General features: G+C 36.2%; 2 protein-coding genes and 1 non-coding gene across 3 annotated transcripts; 1 reads left to right on the top strand and 2 right to left on the bottom strand.

The window, feature by feature from the left end:
* The first annotated feature begins 2,674 nt into the window (after window positions 1-2,674).
* On the top strand, window positions 2,675-5,219 carry LOC137749590 (GTP-binding protein YPTM2-like). The gene is made up of 8 exons (XM_068489709.2): window positions 2,675-2,831; window positions 3,374-3,446; window positions 3,848-3,895; window positions 3,985-4,032; window positions 4,119-4,190; window positions 4,319-4,474; window positions 4,609-4,712; window positions 4,807-5,219. Exons 1-8 carry the CDS (start codon window positions 2,818-2,820, stop codon window positions 4,898-4,900), a joined length of 609 nt encoding a protein of 202 aa, XP_068345810.2. The 5' UTR covers window positions 2,675-2,817; the 3' UTR covers window positions 4,901-5,219.
* LOC137749591 (large ribosomal subunit protein eL28z) lies at window positions 5,220-6,855 on the bottom strand. The gene is made up of 3 exons (XM_068489710.2): window positions 6,634-6,855; window positions 6,374-6,537; window positions 5,220-5,537 (listed from the first exon to the last, which is right to left on the bottom strand). Exons 1-3 carry the CDS (start codon window positions 6,779-6,781, stop codon window positions 5,397-5,399), a joined length of 453 nt encoding a protein of 150 aa, XP_068345811.2. The 5' UTR covers window positions 6,782-6,855; the 3' UTR covers window positions 5,220-5,396.
* LOC137709599 (small nucleolar RNA R24) lies at window positions 5,707-5,798 on the bottom strand. Its single transcript, XR_011064891.2, has one exon. It is a non-coding gene; the product is annotated as a small nucleolar RNA R24 (small nucleolar RNA).
* Window positions 6,856-16,393: the final 9,538 nt, after the last annotated feature.

Below are 16,393 nucleotides of genomic sequence, written 5' to 3'. Positions count from 1 at the left end.
GAATGCAGGACGTGCCAACTCGTCGGCCGAGCTCGGCCGAGGAGTAAAATTAGTTGTTGTCGCGTTGAGCGCGTTGCTGCCTTCTTAATCTTGCGACTACGACCGAGGAAGGAACACTCTTGGTCTTTAGGTTCTAGAGCCTGAAGACGAGGCCGCTAGTTCTGCGAAGTTCACAAATCGTCAGTGCCTGACTCGATCACCGTGATTATGTTCGTAAGAGTATAAGCACGTCGAATCGACACTAGACTATACAGACACAAATACTCAAAGGTGATGTATGTCTTGACGGTGAACGTGGTTCGGCCGTCAGAATGCCGAACTCCGAAACTTACTTGTGAATACCCAATCAATAAATCACTCGGCGTCTGATACGCCGAATGTCGTAGCTCGTGACACCTTACTTCGCCGAGAAGGCTGATAAGATGACCCCTGCCAATAAGGATTCGAAAACCCTCATCGGCCGAGACTTGGATAGGTAACCAGTCGGCCTCGACGCAGTGCTGTTTATCCAAACTGAAGATGCTCCTTGGTCGGCTGATTCTACGGTGACAGTGCTGTTTATCCAAACTGAAGATGTTCGCCGGTTGCCTTCACAGTGCTGTTTATCCAAACTGAAGGTGTGTTGGCGGAAAAAGAAAATAAAATATCTCAAGATGTTTGAGAGGTTTTGCGCAGGGCAATTGTATGTTGAATTCAAGGTCTTTTTTTTGTTGCATGATTTCTTGTATTTATAGCACCCACCCACTCCTTGAGACCGAATCGAACCCCTATCTGGATTGGGAGTCCTTGTCTCGTTCCAACTTTACTTCGAACAACCCTACTCCCATTAGGACTTTGAACTTTCCCCCCTTCGAGGTTTTATTCCTCGATGGCCGAGAATCCTAGTTGCACCAGGACTTCCTCGACCCTTTTTATTTATCTGGACTACTCCTTCTTAGGATAGGACTCGACGGACCCTGCTAACTGGCCCGTAATCTATCAAGCAGCCCATAGTATTTGACACAGCTTTGGGCTGAGCACAACCCTATGCTCGGCCCAACAATAATATTTCGGGCCCAAACAGAAGTGAGGATAGATTTTTAGTATGACAGGAATATAAGGTGGCACACCACATATTATTATACAAATCGTGGGATATATGTGTTAAAAAGTTAATAACTTAAAAAATAAAAATTCCCACCACTTGTACAAAAACACGTAGTTTACCACTCGTATTCCGGTCACAATAAAAAATTTCTTAGAAGTGAGAGCTTAACTTGCTACTCTTTTATATTTTGATTCGCATGTGTGTATGTGTAGGCTGATATTAGACACCAAATGATTGGTGATTTTTGGGGTACGTTCGAAGCAAATAGTTTCCCAATATCTTGGAAGGTTCTCATAATCATTTATTCAAGGGAGGGGAGTTGATAATAATCAAACATATACTCAAGCGATATTTTAATCTAATCTTAATTATATATGAAATATTCAAACTTCAATTTAGAGAGCTCCAACAAATTCACAAATAGAATTAAATCCCCACTAAGTTGGCTTCAAACTCCACCTACTAACCAGTAACCAAAGCCCACGATTTTCATATTCTCTGATAATCAAACCTCAACTTCACAAACTAACTCTTGGCTTGTAGCGATTACAAGGGATAATTCCGTCAATGGTTGACTCATCTTCAATCTTTAACTTGGCTATCCTTCTTTCTTTCTTTTTTTCAAGAAATATGGGACAACTGGTAGCAAGTCACAATTATCCATCTCTTTCGGACTCGGAGAGGCTATAGGGAATTTTAGTCTACCCGTGGTCACAATCAAACTGACTCACCAGTTCGAAGCATCAAACCCGAGGATTTCCACATTTTTTTTGTTTATTGAGGAGCCGCACACTTGCTGTGGTTGTCATAGCTAATTCACCCTTAGAAAACTTTCTTTTGTCATGTTTTTATGCTTTTATTTTTTAGTGCTATTTTATAAGTTGCTCCGACCAACTACCATAACTCCCATGTAATTATTCTCACACGGAAATTTGAATCATTCGACATAGAATATTATTGTGCTAAGCCCAACCCTAAGTAGTGAAGTAATTATATGGTAGGCTGTGCGCTATTAGTGTGGTGTGTCTTTTGTTAATTGAGAAATTTTTAATGGTATTTAGAATATAAATCACATAGTGTATTATTTTTAAGTGTTATAATAAGGATGGATGATATAGTTCATATATCTAACTTTTAGAATATATATTAATAGAAAACATGTTGACGTAAGGGCGTAGACTGGGGCTCTCTGATAAACAAAAAAATGTGGGAGGTTCTGGATTCAATGCTCTGAACTAGTGAGTCTGCTTGACTGTAGCTATGGGCAAGGTGAAATTCTCCATAGTCTCTCCAAGCCTTAAAGAAGAGAATAACCGTGACTTGCCATTAGTTGTCCACTTTAAAAAAAAAAAAAAAAAAAAAAAAAAAAACTTAAAAAAGGAAAAACATGTCGATGTGTTAAGACTTTGAGTGAAATAGTGGTAATGCCTGGTAATGCCACATGACCATGTTATAGGTCCAACGAAAAAAGAAGAAAAAAAAAAAGAAGGTAAGTGTTTGTGGGGTCAGGTTCCAAGCTGGTGGCTGAGTAGGACGTAGTACGAACTACGAACCTTTCAATGTGACGCAAACTGACCGTCCATATTTATAAACACACAGAAAAGTCTTCTCCTTCTCTTCCTCTCTTCCTCCCTCCCTCCCCCCCTTAACATTCCCAATTACGTAATTTTAGACCCAGTTGAACATTTCTACGCTCCATTTCTCAATCTTCCTCGTCGATCAACCCAGTCATGATCCCTGAATAGTACTCTCTCTCTCTCTCTCTCTCATCACCAATTGCATGCATGTCTACATGTTTTTCACGTTTTTCTTATAGCTGAAAATTCCTGTGTGATTGATATCTGGTTGTTTCCTTTAATTGGATTTGAATTTTGGGTATGTGGGTTGGTTCTTGATTTGCCATTTTGGTGGAAGAAACTTCTTACGAAATTTAATGTTGGGATCCCATTTCATTTCAAAAACTAGAAACATAAAATATGAGTTGTGATCCACGAACTTGCTAAATAAGATGAGTATCTTAGGAACCTGTGAAATGATTGTGGCTTGGCACCTATAATCTTTTTGATTGATTTCATGGAATCTAGATCTTGACTTCCTGTATAATTTCGTTCCAATGCAATAAATCAGATACACATGGCATATTATCGGTTAATCACATTAGTTGTCACAGAATAAGTGTAGTTTGTTATTAAGATTTGATGATTCATGAACATTCTTGAGTTCTTTGCGTAATTACTTTAGCATAATGTTTGAGGTTCCAATTAGTTCTCTTCCCCCATTTTGCAGTGATTATCTTTTCAAACTTTTGCTCATTGGAGACTCCGGCGTTGGCAAGTCATGCCTTCTACTGAGATTTGCGGTAAAAGTTTAACAATGTTGTGTATAGGGCGATGTTTTTCTTAACATATATATGCCACCCTTCGACCATACAAGCACATAAAATTCTTCTCTTTATATTTGTATTCTGAGTGCAATTTCGCCTCACCACCATTAACCAAGGTACAGCATTACCGCCTCACTTATCGTGTGCTGGATATTATACACTATGGCTAATCTATGCAGTTGCATTTCTTCCTAAAGTTTAATCATCGCTAACTTGTAGCACTAGCACGCGTGGCACCCGCGCTAGTGATCTGAGTTTTCGGTCTTCTGTTACAACATTCCGATGACCAGACGAATGCTTTTATTCTGCATAATGCACTCTAAATTGGCGGTGACCTTCTTTGAAGCTTTATTGACGATTCCGCTCACTTTCTGTAGGACGATTCTTACATCGACAGCTACATAAGTACCATTGGTGTTGACTTTGTAAGTAAAATCACATATGATAGCATTTCTGATATCTGGTTACTTTGATGTCATGGCAGTGATTTCATCTCTTTGTTTCCTCTATTTAGAAAATTCGAACAGTGGAGCAAGACGGGAAGGTTGTCAAACTTCAAATCGTAAGTATGTTTATTATTAAGCCCGGATTGGATTGAAATCAAAGTGCATTACCGGAAAATATGAAATCTCCGTTTCTTCTCCGTAGTGGGACACTGCTGGTCAAGAACGTTTCAGAACAATTACAAGCAGCTACTACCGCGGTGCCCATGGCATTATCGTAAGCATTGATTCACATCTTTATATCCCATAACGTAGATTTTTGGTTCTACAAGCTTTTCATAGGATTCTCTTCGTGAATGTGGTATTTTGCAAGTATTTACCAGATTCTCCTGACTCTGTTGCTAGCTTGTCTATGATGTCACGGACCAAGAGAGCTTCAACAACGTCAAAACCTGGCTGCAAGAAATCGATAAATTTGCAGTTGGAAATGTGAACAAGCTCTTGGTTGGAAACAAAAGTGACTTGGCTGACAAGAAAGTGGTCTCTTCTGAAGCTAGCAAGGTATTTGCGTTACTAATTAATCTTTCGGTGAAATCAAATCGTCATAAGTTCAATAAGCGTGCATCATTGATCAACTTAAACATTTCTAACTTACGTTGTTAAAATTTTCTTCTCCCCCATCCCCCGGTTTTTAGGCATTTGCCGACGAGCTAGGAATTCCGTTCTTGGAAACGAGCGCCAAAAATTCGACTAATGTAGAGCAGGCATTCATGACTATGGTTGCTGAGATAAAGAACAGGTGAGTTCCTCTTAGATGTTATTTTTTCTCTATGAATCCATGATCTAAGAGTAATTCAGTCTCCGTAACATTTCCTTTTGCTTTCGGGTTGCAGGATAGCAACGCAACCTATGAGTGCCAACAAACCATCCACCGTGCACATGCGTGGACAACCGGTCGCCCAAAAGACCACATGTTGCTCATCTTGACTCGTCCGTCATGGCGGAGTGCATTCTGGATGGTGGTCGGACGTTCCACAGATTTGCAGAACATGTGGTTTCTGTATTGGAACCTTCAGACAAGCCCGCTTATAATATGTACAGCAGACATTCATGATACTTGGTTCCACCTTCATTCGTTCGTTTAGAAATTCAAGAAGTTATTCAAATAATTCAGTTAACGACGCAGTTCTTTGTAACGTCAATATTACCACACAGAATTTTATGTTATATTCATTTGATTGGATACAACATGTCCAGGAGAAAAAACCCCTGTTTTGTTTATGCTTAATGTAGGTGCTTGCAAATATGAACATTAACTTGTAATCTCTTCCATTTAGTTGAAAAAAATAATCCAACACTCATAATTTCGATATCCACGAAAATAATCCAAAACAAACTGAATATAATCTCAAAATCCAAATACAACTGAGCTTCGAAGGACAACACGATCAATCCAAAATCATGAAAAATAACCCCCTATAACTCACTTCCTGCCATAGACTCTAACAGCTTGCCTGTTCCTCTTCTTGACACCAGACTTGGCAATCTTGAGGCTCTTGTGAACAGCACTCAACCTTGCAAGGGCTGCTTTTTTCAGATCCGGCCTGTAATGGTTATCCGCCACCTGCATTGATGGGGAACACAAAATGAAAAACAGAGACAAATAACGTAAGAGACACCCGACAAGGCTACTAAAGATTCATTGAATCAATACAATAAAACACATGATGATACTTGAATCTTCCAACACGAGGACTAAGAAAGAGAGTCCAGTGCATAATAAAAAACACAAGCATGCTCAAAAGACAAGCTTAACAAGAATACTTCATAGAAGGGAAAACACTCTAAATATTCTATGTTACATGTTAAGACTCATCACTGCATCATAAACAGACAAGTATCTTCTTACTAAAACAAGAGGATTTCACTGAAGGAGCAATTCCATAAATGATCCCTCTAACATGTTAAAAGTTATCACGGCAGCATAAAACTACAAGTATCTTCTTAGAAAACTAATCATTCAGATCCTTGAGAAATCGCATCTCAAATTTTTCACAGAAAAGCATAAAACTTGCCTAAATATATATAGAAAAGATTAACATAGTGATTCCAACCTAATCAAAACACAATGCCTGCCAAGCGTAACAAGTGTATTTTATTGAACGAACAGTGGGAACAAATTCCCACCACAGAAACATAATAAACGATCCTTCTAACATCTAAGGCTCATCACTGCAGCATAAACCTATAAGATTTTAACATAACAAATTCGATCTAATAAAAAAACACAATGCATGCTTAGAAGCGAACATAACGAAGTGCATTTCATTTCATTTCATTTCAAAATCTATTAGAAACGATACTTCAAGCATTTCAAGGCTTATCACTGCATAATAAACTGGCAATCCTGGTCTTAGTAAACAATCACTCAGCAGGCCAAATTTTGGAACTTTTATTTACCTGATTCGCAACCGCCTTGGCCATCCTGCGAAACTCCTGCTTCATCACAGACTTATGCAACAGAGCAGCGGGCTTGTTCTGCTTCTTGGTCTTACTTGTCGCCAGCAGCACAGATTGATCTTTGCCCACACCCTGAATGGTCACGGTTTTCTTGTTTGCCAACCCTAATTGAAACCATCTCTCAATTAAAAACCAAAAAAACCCAATATTTTCTCGGAACCTAACAGAAAATAAATGGAAGGGGATGCAGTGAAATGTACCAGAGTGCTTGTAGGAGTGGAGATTGAGGAGGTTGTTGGGCTCCTTGGTGAACCGCACGCCGGCGTGACTCCTCCCGAACTCCTTCACCAGAAAAGAGTTGTTCTTCTTCACTATCTCCCATATCAGTTGCCCTGGAACCGTCCCCATCTCCGAGATTTTGATTCAGCTGCTCAGATTGGGGATTTAGGGTTTACGGAAGAGAGAGGAGAAGCGGGGGTTTATCATCGCCTTTTATATGTGTGGGTGAAACCCTAATTAAGTTATATTCTTTGGACCTGAGGGGCATCATTCATTTTTCATTATTACGATTATGTCTCCACTTTTTATTCTTTCCAAAATGTAGTGGTGGGTTTGGTTTTATTCGATTCGGTTTTTGGTTGAAATCAAAATCGAACTGAAATTTTTTATTGAGTTCGATTTTTTTTTCGGTTCAATTTTTTTCTTGGTTTAGTTATTATGGTCATTTTTTATTTTTTTTTATTTTTATTTTTTGTTATAAACCTTTTTTTTTAATATGAAATTCAGAAAAGAGGCTTACATTAGTAGATTAATATAAAAATATATATATGGGAAAAGTGGGAAGGTATAAGATCATATAAACCAATCTTATTCTATCAACAACCTCAATTGCAAAAAAAAAAAAAAAAAAAAAAAAAAAAATGATCACTATATGTGTTATGAATGTAGAAAAATATAGAAGCTCTTCCAAGTTCCAAAATAGACTAAAGCACATCATTTGCATACTCAATATAAATTGGCTTCTCAATAGTCGCCTACCAAAACTTTCTTCTATAACCAACAAAATAACTTCCCTAGTTGAACCAAGTATGCTCCTTGAAAAAGCCCCAGACTTATTTTCAAACTTGGCAACAAAAGTTCACAAAAGAAACATTATAGGCACATTTATAAAGTGTAAGGCCGTGTTTGTTTGCCCTCGTTAAAGTTTATTGGACTAGATTGCTTTGCTAAGACTACTAATCCCTTGTTTGGTGCAAGCTGGACTAAATTTAAATGAGATTAAGTCGGACTTGTTCCGATTAAGTGCTTCACTAGGTCATCCTAGTGAGACCCCGCATAAAGCATGGGATTGCTAATCTCGTCTCCAACATTGTCTGTAACTTCTACTCCCTTACCCATGCCCATATCTAAAATGGGCGTTTTGATATAGGCGTCTCGTTTTTGAATTTTTTTAGACTAAACATACACTCCTTTTAAAATTTTGATCAAACATTTTCCTAAAATTTTGGTTATTAATTTCAGCTTTTCACATAAGTTCAATTTTGTTTAGAATTTTAGTTTTTCACAACTTCTCCTGGACAGTTCGTTTTCTTTTTTTGTTTTTTTTTTACCTCTTATCCTCATATCTTTGCATTTATTATCCATCTCTATGCATTTTTTTTATTGTTTGTTAAAATTTTTATTTTATTTTTGTGAATATAGTAGAATATTTATAATAAAAAAGAATTGTCAGATTTGATTATTTGAAAAGACCCATCACATAATAAAGATTTGTTTGATTATATAGCTACGTCTAGTTACCTATAATATGGACACATTTAGTTTTATAGTGGATTTGATTTTTTGTATTTCTTGGTACATTTGGAATGTAAATGTATCGAAAGGGTTATCTGATAGAAACATTTGGTTTTGTGGTACATTTGGGATTTTTTTATGCATTTGGTTTTTTGGTACATTTGGTTTCTCAGTACATTTGAAATCTAAACGTAACAAATGGGTTACATAACCATGGGTACATTTTGGTTTTATGGGGCATTTGAAATTTTGGTACATTTGGTTTCTTGGTACATTTAAAATCTAAATGTACCAAAAATCGATACTTTTGTTCTCAAATGTACCAAAGTTTTAAGTATATTTTTTTTTATAATCTATACATGAAATTTAATAAGTTAATGTAGTTTTCTTGGGAAAAAAAATATGTATTGAAGACTTTTTTTATTTTTTTGAACGAATGTATTGAAGACTTTTTATTGAGACGATTTAAATAGAAATAGAACTTTTTATTTAATACTGATAATGAGAAAATAAGGAATTAGTTAATTAATTTTTTATTTTAATTTATTAATAAAATATCATTGAATGCGTAGAAGAGGATTGACGAAATTAAATTTCTAAATTATAAGCAATTAGTTGCTAAGCTACCTTATGCCTCTATATAAATACATTTAAATTAATGACGTGGAAATTAAATAAATGGAAAGTTATTGAGGTTTGGTCAAAACACCTTAATCAAATCTTTAAAAATGATGAATTTTTAATCTAAAAACCATAGAAAAATTGTAGGACATTCTAATTTTCCTATCTAAAACCCACCCCTCACCCACTGCCTAAATCTCAAAATCCAACACCTAAAATTTGAAACAAAAAATGCAAAACCCCCATAAGCACATGTGGACGAATCCCCCAAACAAATTCAAAACAAAAACGCAAAATCACAAGAAAATCCCGAGATTTTTCTAGAAAATCAGAGGAGGTGCTGGGTGGAGAGCTCTGATGAATCCTATACGCGAATCCTTTACATAAGGAAAAAAGGGAGAGGTTAGGGGTTAGGGGAGGGAGATGGGCGGGGGATGATAGGATCATATTTATGCGACTTAGTTAGCTTGTTTCCTTGCATTTACATAGCTAAATTCTACTTGTTAGAGTGTTTTAAGCTATTTTCATGTGTTTTTAGGTTCAATTGACAAAGTTGGCAAGAAAATACAATTTGGAGCATTTTAGAGCAGTTTTGGGCTTGGAATGGATTGCACATGCATGAAGTAAGGTGGATGGACGAATTTGAAGCTCAAGAGAGGCAAGGAATGTGATTAAGATCTAGAAGAATTAAATTGAAGACTTTGAAGATAAGGAATCAGCTACAAAGAAGGAATATTATCCAAATTTCCTTATCTTATCCAAACCTTATCCAACCTTATCTTATCTTATCCTATCCTAATCTTTTTCTACCTTAATTCCAACTTCAAAGAGGACTCATTTTCACATTAAATCACCTAAATATCAAGTTCTAGAAACCCTATTTTCGTGCATTAAGTTTATGCCACATGTACCCTTTCTAGAAGTTCTAAAATCTGTCACAAGGACCATTCCTTGTCCTCCTTGGAATCTGATTGAAAGTATCCTTGTTCTTTGGGGATTTGGAGTCCTAATTCCTCTCCTTTTCAGCCCAATTTCGTGCCTTCCCTTCACCCTATAAATACATGATGCCACAACACTCAAAAATCACCACCCACAAATTCACACCACACCATCCACCACACCTCGAGAGCCTAAATTCACAAATCCCCATTGTTGGCAGCAAGGAAGGAAGAAGGAGCCACCTGGAGTGTTTCTATGTGTATTCTATCTTTCTTTTTAATGTTTAAGTTTAATTATCTTTGTTTTGCGAACATGTGGAGCTAATTTCTTTTTAGTTGGAGGTGAATTCAAAGCCATGATTATATGTTTTATATGAATTGATTCCATCCAGTTATTGTTTTTTTAAGGCATGAATGTGATTTGCTTATCTAAGTTATTAAAACTTGTTTATGTATGTGGGTTGGGGGTCGACACTTAATTTGCATGCATGAATTTGATGCTAGAGTATAAGGGGGTCCCACGTAATAGTTATTCACTTATATTCACAAGTAGTGGAGGTTGCTAGTCACAATCGTGTTAAGTAAATCCTTGGTATGAGTCTCATGCGTTTCATAGTGATGAATGCCTTGTCAATGCTTATGATTTTCATAGAACCTAATGACTTTTGACGTGTATATCTATCATGCGTTTCATATAGGGAACTTGAGAAAGATAATTTGGTTTAGATGCGTATTCCATCTAATTCAATGAAATAAGGAAAATCTGATGGTTAGTTGTGCGATGCAACTAACTTGGGGTGTTGTCATTCATAGTCTAAAGGAAAAATAACTGGAAATTGGTTTATATGCATATATCATGTGTGGAGAAGGACCCTCTAACTAGCCTTTCACCCATTTAATTCACCTAATTTCGTTTTTACAAAGTGTTTTCTACAAAGTTTTTGTTTTAAGTTTTAAATTCGTCAAAACCAATCCCCCTTTCATTTAGTCTTGTTATTTGAGTCAAAATCTGTTTTCTTTGAGTCTTTTGAGTCAAGTTAAGTTTTATTTTCGTCCAAAACACTTGTTAGGTCTAAAATTGAGTCTTTTTGAGTGTTTGTTGCTGTTTTGAGTGTTTTAAGTTAGTTTAGAGTCTATAGAGTCTAGTTAGTGTTTTTGTGTCTTAATTGTGTTGATTAGCATCCCTTCTAATCCCCAGCCTAAAACGATCCCTACTTTCATATACTACAATCATAGGGTTTTAATTTGAGTGTTAGGATATTTCACATCAAATTTTGGCGCCGTTGCCGGGGATTAGTAAAATTGCTAATCCCTCTGTTTGTTTGTTTATTTTTCTTTTGATATTTGATTTAGTTTTATTTCTTTGATTTCAGGTACTAGAGAAGCAAGACATGGCAATTGCTAAACTTCAAGCTCAAATAGTGAATCTTACTTGTCAGTTATCACAGTATGCCGAAGGGTCCACAATGCAAAGTGTCCCTACATTTGGTGCTTCTTATAGGCAAGAATATCAAGCAAATCAATGTGCACAAAGAGATTGGAGTGATCATTCAAACTCTATGTGGTGGGAATTTCAACAAGTCAAACACAAAGGATATTGGCAGCCATATGAGGAGTTTTATTCAACGCCTATGCAGCCACCACAACCTCATATACAATATGCCTAACCAAACTCAAGGGCAAGAAAATCAAAACAAAGCAATGCAAAATCAAGACAAAAGGTTGGACCACTTGGAAAAGCAAATTGGGCAGATAGCAGAGTTCGTAGGACAATTTCGAGACCAAGGCAAACCTTAGTTCAACCATTGCAAATCCGAATGGAGGATTTGAAACTGCCAAGGAAATCATCTTGAAAAGTAGCAAGGAGGTTGGAAAAGACCCTAAACCATCAAAATCAAATTACAAGGAAGATGAAAGATTGCAATTTGAGGAAGAGGAACATACCCAACCCACGGCAAGGGTGGAAACACCTTTGCCGCAGGCACCTATTGCTCTTACGCCATCCAATTCAGGTAAGGTTGTTCCAAATTTAATTATTTCTAACCTCGTTCCACCAAATGTCCCTATTCCTTGCAGGATCATGCAATCCAAGGAAGAAGAGGGTGAGAAAGGCATCTTCGAAACCTTCCCAAAGAATCAAGAGCAAGAAGTGGTTGGGGAATGTCTAGAATTCATTAAAGAGGATATACTTGAGACAACAAATCCCAAAGAAGTTGGATTTTATGACACGGGACAAGTCATAACTCTCAAAACACCAAATCTAGCTGAATTTTCTAGTCCTACAACTTTCGAAGGGGTGTTTATTCTTAAGTTCATGTCAGAGCACACAGGTAAGCCACCACCCCGAATTTCAATTTTGTTTTATACTAATATGTTGTTAATGATTCAGGCACCCACTCTAGAATTTAAACCATTATCGGATCATCTCAAGTAACACCTCCCATTCAAAGATCAATTACATGCCATGGGACCTAGGGGATCTTAAAAGGAGGTATCGTTCGGCTGGAAGACGTTAAAGCAAGTGCTTTTTGGGAGGCAACCTATGCGTTCAAATAAAGAAGACCTAGGAATCTCCGGCTCCACAACCAGATTTGTGTTCCTAAACCCTACTCTTTATTGCTTTTACTTTGCCATGATTGTCATGTTTGTTAGTTGTGTTATTTGTTTGTTTGTTTGTGAGTCTATGCTTAAAACATTGAGGACAATGTTTGGTTTTAAGTGTTGGGGGGGGTAAGCAAACTATTTTTGCATGATTTTCGTGGGATTTTATCACCTATCACTTCTAAAGTTGTTATTCACTGTTTTTAAGTGTTTTTAGTGTGTTTTGAAGTATTTTTATGTGTCTTAAATAGAAAATCCGAAATTTTGAAAAAGAAATAAAAAAAGAGTGTTTTAAAACCCAAAAAGAGTTGTTTTTAGAGTTGTTTTTGTTTGTGTGTTTGTTTGTGTCTTAGGATACCTTCCAACACAATGATGAGGATTTGGTTTTTAATTGCATGACTATTAAAGAAAGTTACAAACATGGATGGAAGTTTGATATGCTCTTTGGTTTATGCTTAGTTGTAGTTGACATTTACGAATTCACATGTAATCACAAAGGAAAAAAAATCAGTTTTTGTAACATGCTTGAAGGAAGAAACTCAAACTAATGCTACAACCCTAAGAGACTTGAGCCTAAACTTTGTTTGGAGAGTTATTAATCTAAGATGTTTTTGTTTTCTAAAGTCATTGCATGATCTCATTAATTCTTTGCTTGGTTACTACTACTTAGAATGCGTTTCATCACTATAGTTCCAAATACTAGAACTCATACTTGTTTCATTCAAAGCATAAAATTGAGTGCATAACATAAAACAAGATGAAGTTGTTTAGTTAAAACCAGAGCCAAAAAGCCTTACCCTTTGCATATGTATTGTAGGTTTAACCCCTTTGAGCCTTAGTTAGGCTATTGTCTTTGTTAGCCCACATTATCCTTACCTAGCCTAGAATAGGACTATCCATACCCTTGTTCTTAAAGTATAGTAAAGCATGACTTAGAGGGAATTCCTTTTGATCTAAAAATTGCAGAAAAACAAGTGTGGGGGAAGGATTTTCGTGGGAATCTAGGAGAACGTATGATTTGTGTGCCAAAGAAAGACTAGAGCAAGGAAAAGGGAAAAAAATGTGAAAAAGAAAAAAGGAAGAAGAAAAAGTTGAAGAAGGGACAGAAAAAAAAAAGAGTTGAAAATAAGTGAGAATGAACTCACAAGTATTGGTTGTTGAAGAAAGGGTCCACAAGTTTGAATATGGCTGAATATGGCCCTAAGTGATGTGTGAATCTTCCTTTGGTGTTTAAAGTTGGTTTCTGCATTCAAAAGTGAATTCTAAGTGTTTATTTCATTACTTTGTTTACTATTACTTTAAGAACTTTTGTTTATCCTTACCCTTCTTTGTTAGCCAATACCTTAGCCCCGTTACAACCCTTTGACTTCGATCTTGATTGTTATGTGTTTCAATATGTGGAGTTTTAAATTGGTTTGAGCATATGGTATCCCTGGTTCTAGCGTCTAAGTAGTGGCATTCCGTTCATGAGATCATAAACATATACATGTTAATAATTCCATAAAATGCCTTCTTTGATTATACATATGTAAGTATTAGTCTACATGTTTACATCAATCTTCTCACATATACCTAGTGTAGGGAGTGTAGTTAGAAAATCTGTGTGAAAATAGAGAGTACATCCAGTGAGGAATTGAGGGAATTCTCTAAGGCATGTTACTACATTCAAAATGTTGTTTTAATTGATTAAATGCGAGCTAGTAAGTGGTGACTATGGTTAAGTGTATGCTCAAGAGTAAGGATAGCTAAAATCTATGTGAGTGGTGATCTTTAATATGTCATGTTGAATTGGAAATCCCTGAGGCAATTGTTGAAAGATTTAGGTTATGTTTTGTTTGTTTTGTTTTGCTCGGGGACTAGCAAAAGCTAAGTGTGGGGGAATTTGATAGGAGCATATTTATGCGACTTAGTTAGCTTGTTTTCTTGCATTGACATAGCTAAATTTTACTTGTTAGAGTGTTTTAAGCTATTTTCATGTGTTTTTAGGTTCAATTGACAAAGTTGGCAAGAAAGTGCAATTTGGAGCATTTTAGAGTAGTTTTGGGCTTGGAATGGATTGCACATGCATGAAGCAAGGTGGATGGACGAATTTGAAGATCAAGAGAGGCTAGGAATGTGATTAAGATCTAGAAGAATTAAATTGAAGACTTTGAAGATAAGGAATCAGCTACAAAGAAGGAATATTATCCAAATTTCCTTATCTTATCCAAAACTTGTCCAACATTATCTTATCTTATCCCATCCTAATCTTTTCCTACCTTAATTCCAACTTCAAAGAAGACTCCTTTTCACATTAAATCACCTAATATCAAGTTCTAGAAACCCTATTTTCGTGCATTAAGTTTATGCCACATGTAACCCTTCTAGAAGTTCTAGAATCTGCCACAAGGACCATTCCTTGTCCTCCTTGGAATCTGATTGAAAGTGTCCTTGTTCTTTGGTGATTTGGAGTCCTAATTCCTCTCATTTTCAGCCCAATTTCATGCCTCCCCTTCACCCTATAAATACATGATGCGACAACACTCAAAAATCACCACCCTCTACCATAAATTCACACCACACCATCCACCACACCTCGAGAGCCTAAATTCACACAAATCCCCATTGTTGGCAGCAAGGAAGGAAGGAGGAGCCACTTGGAGTGTTTCTAGGTGTATTCTATCTTTGTTTTTAATGTTTAAGTTTAATTATCTTTGTTTTGCGAACATGTGGAACTAATTTCTTTTTAGCTGGAGGTGAATCCGAAGCCATGATTATATGTTTTATATGAATTGATTCCATCCAGTTATTGTTTTTTTAAGGCATGAATGTGATTTGCTTATCTAAGTTATTAAAACTTGTTTATGTATGTGGGTTGGGGGTAGACACTTAATTTGCATGCATGAATTTGATGCTAGAGTATAAAGGGGTCTCACGTAATAGTTATTCACTTATATTATCCCCATTGTTAGCAACAAGGAAGGAAGGAGGAGCCACCTGGAGTGTTTCTAGGTGTATTCTATCTTTGTTTTTAATGTTTAAGTTTAATTATCTTTGTTTTGCGAATATGTGGAACTAATTTCATTTTAGTTGGAGGTGAATTCGAAGCCATGATTATATGTTTTATATGAATTGATTCCATCCAGTTGTTGTTTTTTTAAGGCATGAATGTGATTTGCTTATCTAAGTTATTAAAACTTGTTTATATATGTGGGTTGGGGGTCGACACTTAATTTGCATGCATGAATTTGATGCTAGAGTATAAGGGGGTCTCACGTAATAGTTATTCACTTATATTCACAAGTAGTGGAGGTTGCTAGTCACAATCGTGTTAAGTAAATCCTTGGTATGAGTCTCATGCGTTTCATAGTGATGAATGCCTTGTCAATGCTTATGATTTTCATAGAACCTAATGACTTTTGACGTGTATCTCTATCATGCGTTTCATATAGGGAACTTGAGAAAGATAATTTGGTTTAGATGCGTATTTCATCTAATTCAATGAAATAAGGAAAATCTGATGGTTAGTTGTGCGATGCAACTAACTTGGGGTGTTGTCATTCATAGTCTAAAGGAAAAATAACTGGAAATTGTTTATATGCATATATCATGTGTGGAGAAGGACCCTCTAACTAGCCTTTCATCCATTTAATTCACCTAATTTCGTTTTTACAAAGTGTTTTCTACAAAGTTTTTGTTTTAAGTTTTAAATTCGTCAAAACCAATCCCCTTTTCATTTAATCTTGTTATTTGAGTCAAAATCTATTTTCTTTGAGTCTTTTGAGTCAAGTTAAGGTTTATTTTCGTTCAAAACACTCGTTAGGTCTAAAATTGAGTCTTTTTGAGTGTTTTAAGTTAGTTTAGAGTCTATAGAGTCTAGTTTAGTGTTTTTGAGTCTTAATTGTGTTTATTAGCATCCCTTCTAATCCCCGGCCTAAAACGATCCCTACTTTCATATACTACAATCATAGGGTTTTAATTTGAGTGTTAGAATATTTCACATCAGGGGAAAATAAGGAAAGGTATACGGAGAGAGTAAGGAAATTCTAGAAAATGGTGAAACCGGATAAAAAGAGGGAGAGGGGAA

This window comes from Pyrus communis, chromosome 17, assembly GCF_041283825.1.
Source record: "Pyrus communis isolate YQ-2024b chromosome 17, ASM4128382v1, whole genome shotgun sequence".
Classification (NCBI taxonomy): domain Eukaryota; kingdom Viridiplantae; phylum Streptophyta; class Magnoliopsida; order Rosales; family Rosaceae; genus Pyrus; species Pyrus communis.
Note: the sequence above shows the minus strand (reverse complement) of the source record. Positions and strands in the feature narration are given on the sequence as shown.

Excerpts from the sequence above, each read along its gene's own strand:
- LOC137749590 (XM_068489709.2), top strand. Across the intron at positions 3,896-3,984 it reads GTACCATTGGTGTTGACTTT|AAAATTCGAACAGTGGAGCA; the intron begins GTAAGTAAAATC and ends TCCTCTATTTAG. Across the intron at positions 4,475-4,608 it reads TCTCTTCTGAAGCTAGCAAG|GCATTTGCCGACGAGCTAGG; the intron begins GTATTTGCGTTA and ends CCCGGTTTTTAG.
- LOC137749591 (XM_068489710.2), bottom strand. The coding sequence starts at position 6,781 with ATGGGGACGGTTCCAGGGCAACTGATATGGGAGATAGTGAAGAAGAAC. Across the intron at positions 6,538-6,633 it reads CCACTCCTACAAGCACTCTG|GGTTGGCAAACAAGAAAACC; the intron begins GTACATTTCACT and ends GGTTTCAATTAG. Across the intron at positions 5,538-6,373 it reads CCAAGGCGGTTGCGAATCAG|GTGGCGGATAACCATTACAG; the intron begins GTAAATAAAAGT and ends CCATCAATGCAG.